Consider the following 8415-nt stretch of genomic DNA (forward strand, 5'->3'; position numbering starts at 1 on the left):
ATCACCCAGTGTAGCATATGGTTTCTGGTATATCAATAACAAAATAATAAAATTAATAACAGTAATAAGAATGGTGACCGGTGGTGTAGTAGGTAATTATGGCACTCCAATTGGATTGAGCCTGTGTAGGTTTATGTCCAAGGGATGGACGGGGTTTATTGCTCATGGTAATGCCACCCAGGGGTGAGTGAGGCTGGTCACTCTCATCTTAAATGTCAGGACCAACTTGCTTACCCCTGGGCTTCTATGCTCCTCATGGGGCAACATAGGATTAGATGATGAATGGATGGATGGATGAATAAGAATGATGATATTAATACAGCAAAATACTCAACTGCCCTGGTGCTAGTTTACATGGTGGGATGGTAACTCAGTCAGCAGCAACCCGCCAGCCAGTAAGGGTTCAGCATCGTGTGGACTCAGAACCCAGAGTGGAAAGAAACTTTTGGCCGCAATAGTACAATACATGCAGTTCAGCATCACCCTTTTGCACTGATCAAAGATGCAAGTTTTTTTTTTTTTCTTTTAACCAAACAATTCTACTTAGCTTAGGAAGAATTTATGTTAATGGTGGATTAATTAAGGTTACACCTAATCCCCATATTAGAATATTTTCCCCTTAAAATAATCTGAGAGTAGCATGAGTAAAGAAGCTATGAAATATGTTCATAAGAATTAAAGTCTAATGATCTGTGTACCACATATAGCCAGGTGGAGGAAAAAGTCAATGTCTAGAGAACATGAGGAGACCTACTTGGCACACATGGCAAGGAGGATGAGGGCAGAATGAGCCTCTTCGTCAGTGGTGTCAGGAAGTGCCTTGGTAAACAGCTCCCAAAGTAACACCAAACACTGCTTGTTGATCTCACCTGCAACACAGTGCCAGTTTCATATACCACCTGAGCTTGTCCTGTTTGTAATTCTCGATAAATATGAAAAGGGAATAATGCACATGACTGCATCTGAAGATATCATGATAAACAACTCCCACAGCAACTGTTTACTAATCTCACCTGCAACCTAACATTTATCTATCTACTGCCAGATGACTTAATCCCATAAGGGGTGGCCACAACAAATTGCCTCCATGTTGCCCTGTTCCCCGCCATTTCACTGCCCTGCTCCCAGCTCACACTCCCCTTTCCCATATACCTCTCCACTCCATCCTCCATCTCATCCTTGGCCTCCCCCTCCCTCTCCTCCCCTCCACCTCACTCACATACACTTTCCTCATCAGTCTCTCACTCTCCATATCACTTACATATAACTGCTTTTGTTGTGTCTGGAGTTTGGCCCTCTTAAAAAATTTTTACCATGTCCCGAACATACCTAGTATTCATTGTAGTATTGTAAACACAAAACCTCTAGGAACATCACTGGGCATAAAATGAGCTAACTACAGTGTACGAAGTGGTACATGGTGATCAATTACTATGACAGGGGACAGAGCAATATTTGGGTGTCAAGGAAGAGGATATCTTCAGATGACAACTTATTCTGCTAAAAGTAGGCGAAAAACAATTTTGATAGCATACAGTAATGACAAACTTAGTCAAAAAAAAGAAAAAAAGTACATAGGGAATGATGGCAATGAGGTGAGAGAGATAAGAGGCAGGTGGTGTGTGTGTATTTACCTAGTTGATATACAGGAAATGAGCAACGCTCGTGGGGTCTCGTCTACATTTCTCAATGTCAAATTTTGCTTTAAACTCGTTTAAGTTTTTAGACTGGACAATCTCTTTGTCCAGGTTATTCCATAGGTCTATACATCTATAAGGAAAACTATATTTCTTGATATCCTTCAAGCAGCTTGGCTTCTTCAGTTTCATTCCATGTCCTGTTGTTACTCTCTAATCCCATTAAAACAGATCTTCTCTGTCAATTTTATCTACTCCCATCATGGTCCTAAACACTGCAATCATGTCGCCCCTCTCCCTCCTTTCCTCTAAGGAAGGGAAATCCAGCTGTTCCAGCCTCTCTCTGTACGACAGATCTGCCAGACTGGGGACCATCTTAGTTGTTGTTCTTTGTATACTCTCAATCTTGTTTATATCTTTCTTTTTGTGTGGGGACCACAGTACTGCTGCATATTTTAATCTGGGGCGGATCATGGCTGCTATCAATTTTTTCATCTCCTGATCCATGTAATGAAATGCTACTCTCCTGTTAGTCAAGAGTTTATACGTCTCTCTAACTGTCATGTTAATATGTTTTTCAGGAGACAAACTATCCTGGACCAGCACTCCCAAATCTTTCTCTTCTCTCGCTTTGGTGATAGGTTCATTACTCATCAAATAATTCAGTGATGGCCTCTTGGTACTTTTACCCATTTCCAATATTTTACATTTCTTTGCATTGAATTTCATTTCCCACTTCTGGCTCCAGTCATGTATCCTATCCAGACCCTCCTGCAGCATTTTACAGTCCTCCTCTCTTTCTACCTTTTTCAGGATCTTTGCATCATCAGGAAACAGACTTGCATAACTGTTCACTTCCTCTACCATATCATTAACGTTAATCAGGAACATTACTGGCACCAACACAGAGCCCTGGGGGACTCCACTTGTTACTTCTCTCCAACCAGACATCCTATCCTTTATTACTGTCCTCATTTGTCTGTCTCTCAGTAAGTCTCTCATCCATTCCAAGAGGTTTCCCTTCAGTCCTCCTATATGCTCTAGTTTCCACAATAGTCTCTTATGGGGTCGAAGGCCTTTTCAAAATCAAAATACACAAAATCCACCCAACCGTCTCTCTCTTGTAGCATGTCAATTGCTCTTGAGTAAAAGCTCAACAAATTGGAAACACATGACCTTCCACTTCTGAATCCAAACTGACTTTCAGCCAAAATATTCATCTCTTCCAGATATTTCATCCATCTATCTCTCAGGATTCTCTCGTTGTTAGAAAGATTTTTGGCAAGGTGCCCGAAGGAGCGGGAAGAATTCGAGTTGGAGAGTTGCGAGCATTTAGTAGGGATGAAATTATTTTTAGTAGAGCGAAGAACAGACTTAGCACGATTCCGGGCAGAAACGTAAAGATGATGTGATTCAGGGGTAGGTTGGCTCTGGTACCTTTTGTAGGCCCTCTCCTTGTTGTGGACAGCATTAGAACAAGCGTGATTAAACCAAGGCTTTCTTGCGTTAGTCAAAGGATATGAGAAAGGAATGTATGCTTCCATGACCGAGAGAATAACCTCCGTAATGCGCAAGGCACACTCAGATGGCTCCCGGCCATGGAAGCAATAATCATTCCAGGGAAAATCAAAGAAGTACTGCCTGAGGGCCTCCCAGTCCGCGGCTCCAAAATGCCACAGACGTATATATATATATATATATATATATATATATATATATATATATATATATATATATATATATATATATATATATATATATATATATATATATACATATATATATATATACATATATATATATATACATATATATATATACATATATATATATACATATATATATATACATATATATATATATACATACATATATATATACATATATATATATATACATATATATATATATACATACATACATACATACATATATATATATATATATATATATATATACATATATATATATACATATATATATATACATATATATATCTATCTCTCTATCTATTGCCAGACGCCTCAATCCCGTTTGGGGTGGCCACAAACAAATCGCCTCCAAGTCGCCCTGTCCCCTGCCATTTCACTGCCCTGCTCCCAACTCACACCCCCCTCTCTCATATACCTCTCCACCCCATCCCTCCATCTCATCCTCGGCCTCCCCCTTCCTCTTTCCCCCTCCACCTCACTCACATACACTCTCTTCCTCAGTCTTTCACCCTCCATCCTCTCCACATGGCCAAACCACCTCAGTGTGTTCCTCATAACGCTTCCTATCACATCCACATCCACACCACAAAGCTCCTTTATATCCTCATTCATCAGCCTCTCTCTCCACGTGACTCCACAGGCTCCTCTTAAATAACTCATTTCCACTGCTCTAACTCTTGACTTGTGTCCTTCCAACAATGTCCAAGCTTCACTTCCGTACGTTAGAGTTGGTATCACAATACTGTCATGTAGTAACTTTTTCACTTCCATGCTCACTTCCTTGTTTCTTATCACTGCTTTCAAAGAACCAGCAACCTTTCTTCCCTGCTGTACCTTTTCAAGCACTTCACCCTCCAAACCTCCATCCTTACTCATCACACTACCCAAGTACTTAAACGTACTCACATTTTCCAATTCCTCACCATCCAACCTCGCTGTACATTCACTAACTTCACCTCTCTCAAAGACCATCACTTTACTCTTCCCTACATTCACCTTTAGATTCCGTTTCTTACACACTCTCTCAAACTCATCCACCAAGCCCTGCAGCTCCCCTTCGTCTTCACTCAACAACACAGTATCATCTGCAAACAACAGTACAGGGAGTTTCCAAACACTATCCTCTCTCACCAGGGCCACTCCAACATCCACTACCCTACCTTATACCTCTTTTATTACCCCATCCATGTACAGATTGAACAACCATGGAGACATGACACATCCCTGTTTCAAACCAACTTTCAAAGAGAAAAATTCACTTAGTTCACCATCCACACGCACTGCAGCCTTCGCACCATCGTACATACTCTTTACAGCATTCAATAACTTCCCATCTACTCCATATATTCTTAACACTTTCCACAATCCTTGTCTATCCACCGTCATATGCTTTCTCCAAATCCATGAAAGCCGCATACAACTTCTTTCCCTTCTCTAGAAACTTTTCCACTAAAGATCTAAGAATGAATATCTGATCTACACAACCTCTTCCCTTCCTAAAGCCTCCCTGTTCTTCTCCAACTAATTTCTCTGTTCTTTCTCTAACTCTGTCAATAAGTATCCTACCATACACATTTCCTATTATACTAAGAAGACAAATGCCCCTATGATTACCACACACTTCTTTTTCCCCTTTTCCTTTGTACAAGGGAATAATTATACCTGACTTCCAATCCTCCGGGACTCTACCTTCCTCCCAGGCCAATCTGCACATCTTCCACATCCATTCTACTACTATCTCTCCCCCATGCTTCAGCATTTCACCACACACTCCATCAATTCCTGGGGCTTTCCCCGATTTAACTTTCTTCATTGCTTCCACAACTTCTATCCTACTGATTTCTTCCTGTCTTCTCACCTCCCTCCTTCTCCCAGCCATTCCCCAGCCACTTATACTCGCATTACTTCCATCCTCTACGTTCAACAATTCCTTAAAGTGTTCTCTCCATCTGCTCACTTTTTCTCCCTTCTCCACTAGTAATCTACCATTTTTATCTTGATTGGCTGAAGAGTGTAATTGTAAATGTGTATAAAGGGAAGGGTGATGCCCTGGAAAGAGGGAATTATAGAGGTATAAAGCTTTTAGATCAGATAATGAAGGTAATGGAGAGAGTTTTAGAAGGTATGATTAGAGAAAGAGTGAATATTGATGAGATGCAGTTTGGGTTTATGCCAGGTAGGGGGACCACTGATGCCATATTCATTGTTCGACAGCTTCAGGAAAAATATATTGGTAGGAGAAGGGATCTTTATTTTGTTTTTGTTGATTTGGAAAAGGCCTTTGACAGAGTCCCTAGAGAGGTGGTGAAGTGGGCAATGAGAAAGCTTGGCTTGGAGGAGTGGCTGGTTAGGGTGGTTATGGCCATGTATGTGGGTGCTCACACCCAGGTGAGAGTGAATGGAGATTTGAGTGATGAGTTTTCCGTGAATGTTGGTGTGCATCAGGGGTCAGTCTTGAGTCCCATGTTGTTTATCATGGTACTTGAAGCCCTTTCACGTGACTTTAGAAACGGACTCCCGTGGGAGTTGTTGTATGCTGATGATTTGGTGTTGATTGCAGAGAATGAAAGGGAGGCGGAGGAAATGTTTAGGAAGTGGAGAGATGGTATGGGGCAAAAGGGTTTAAGGGTAAATGCAGATAAAACAAAAGTGATGATATCTAGGGTTGGTGGCGGTACTGTCAAAGACGAGGGAGAGTGGCCATGTGCAGTTTGCCACAAGGGCGTGGGAAGTAATTTCATCTTGTGCGGTGTGTGTGATAAATGGGTGCATAGGAGATGTAGTGGTATCAGAGATAGACTGCGAGATAATGCTGATTTTATGTGTACGGCGTGCCGGGGTGAGCAGGTGGAGATCGTCAGACGTGAAAGAATTGAACTTGCTGGTGAATCTCTTGAGTGTGTGGAAGAGTTTTGTTATTTAGGAGACATGTTGTGTGCTGGAGGTGGGGCTGGAGCTAGCTCTGTGGCTAGGGTGAGAAGTGGTTGGAAGAAGTTCAGGGAGCTCTTGCCTCTCCTGACATTGAGGGGGCTCTCCCTACGTGCTAAGGGGTCTTTGTATGCAGCGTGTGTTAGGAGTGTAATGCTGTATGGCAGTGAGACCTGGGCAGTGAAGGAGGAAGACATTCGCCGGCTCAGACGTACAGAAATGACAATGATTAGGTGGATGTGCAGTGCGTCCCTGCGTCCAAGGCCTGGAGGGGCTGGGTTTACAATGGAAGAGTTGAGAGGTAGGATGGGACTGGAGTGTATTGGTGTTGTGATGAGGAGAGGTAGATTGAGGTGGTTTGGACATGTGGAGAGGATGGGGGATGATAGTTGGGTGAGGAAGGTGAGAAGTGTTAATATTGGGGGTGGGGTTATGAGGGGTAGACCGAGAAAGACATGGGACGAGGTCATTAAGTGTGACCTTAGGGTTAAGGGACTGAACAGGGAGGCTGCAATGGATCGTGCAGCGTGGAGAGCCGCCATTAGGTGACCAAGGCCGACACATGCAAGCATGTTGGAGCCTTTAAAAACGAACGAACGAACTCCCCTGCTAACTTCACTTCCACCCTGTCTTACTCTTTTCACTTCTCTCCAGAACATTTTCTTACAATCCCTCCACTTTAAACTCAAATTCCTTCCAAATTCCTCATCCACTCTCCTCTTACTCTTACTAAACTTTTCACCTCTCTCTTTCTTTCCACATATAACTCTCTCTTCCACCTCTCAACTTCTTCCACGCCCCTATTTCTCATCCATTCATTGTATGCTTTCTTCTTTTGTGCCACAGCCTGTTCCACCTCTTCAGTTCACCATGCTGTTCCTTGCACCCCCCTCCGTCTTCTCTTCCTTCCACACACCACATCACATGCTGCACATATTTCTTCTGTAAATATCTTACTCACACCTTCCACGTCTCCCATCTGCTCCAATTCATATTTGCCCAATCGTTCCTCCACTTCTCTCTTATACTCTGCCTTTTTCTCATCCTCTTATAACCTTTCCACTCTCCTTGCAACTACTCCTTCCTCTCGTCTTTCCCTTCTTCTATTCCTCCATCTTACTTGCATTCTAATTCTGGCCACCACAAAGTAGTGGTCAGAAAGTCCACTCCCCCAACCTCTATACATTCTTGCATCCTTTTCACATTTTCGCATCCTTTCATCCACACACACATAATCAATCATTGCCTTCCTTTCATTCAGTTCACCACCCACCCTTCTCATCACTCACCATGTATACCTGTGGATCATTTTATGCCTGAAGAGGGTATTGGCTATCACCAACCCCCTCCCAGCACAAATGTCCACTAACGCACTCCCATTCTCATCTATCTCAGCAGGCACACCCCACTCACCAACTATTCCATCCACCTTCACATTCCCAACTTTACCATTCATATCACCAATCAAAAACACTCTCTCATCTCTTCCAAACTTTTCCATACACACTTCCACCTTTGTCCAGAACTCTTCTCTCACTCTTCTAGCACGATCTTGCGTTGGTGCATACACACACACAATCGCCCACATTTGTATTCCAACTTTCAACTTTACCCACACAATCCTTGACCCAACTGATCCATACTGTCTTATGCTCCTCTTCCATATATATATATATATATATTTGTGGTATATATATTGGACGACAAGTGGTGGACTCAACGTGGTATGGCTGTGGGTGGTGGGGGCACTCACCATCCACTCACTCGATGTATTGCTGTTTTGAGTGTCTGCCATTTCCTTTCATCCTTCCTTCCTCTTCTTTCACTTCTTCTTTCTTTCTTTCCACTTCCCTCTGCATATGGGTGACTTTACACTCCTTTGTCTGTCTTTCCTTCATTCATTCTTTCCTTTCTTCTGCTTACAGGTGACTTTACACTTCATCTTCTATCTTTCTTTCCATTATTCTTTCCTCTTCCTTCTGCCTATGGGTGACTCTACACTAAGTGACAAGCCAAATGGTTTCCTGTACACCAGGAAACCATTTACTACGCTGGGTGATAACCACATACCCAAATTATGGTGCCTAGTGGTTTAGTGGGTAATTAAGGCACTCCAATTGGACTGAGCCAGTTCAGGT

General features: G+C 42.5%; 1 protein-coding gene across 1 annotated transcript in view; it reads right to left on the bottom strand.

Annotated features, from left to right (window-relative positions):
- The window catches only part of Cap-D2 (CAP-D2 condensin subunit), a 181169-nt gene that overhangs the window by 76140 nt on the left and 96614 nt on the right, over positions 1 to 8415 (bottom strand). The window contains exon 17 of the mRNA XM_080273545.1: positions 755 to 869. Within this exon, the coding sequence (XP_080129671.1) occupies positions 755 to 869 (115 nt within the window). The remainder of the gene's footprint in view (positions 1 to 754; positions 870 to 8415) is intronic.

This window comes from Coenobita brevimanus, chromosome 55 (genome assembly GCF_032717465.1).
Source record: "Coenobita brevimanus isolate Jiangsu-jjx chromosome 55, ASM3271746v2, whole genome shotgun sequence".
Taxonomy (NCBI): Eukaryota; Metazoa; Arthropoda; class Malacostraca; order Decapoda; family Coenobitidae; genus Coenobita; species Coenobita brevimanus.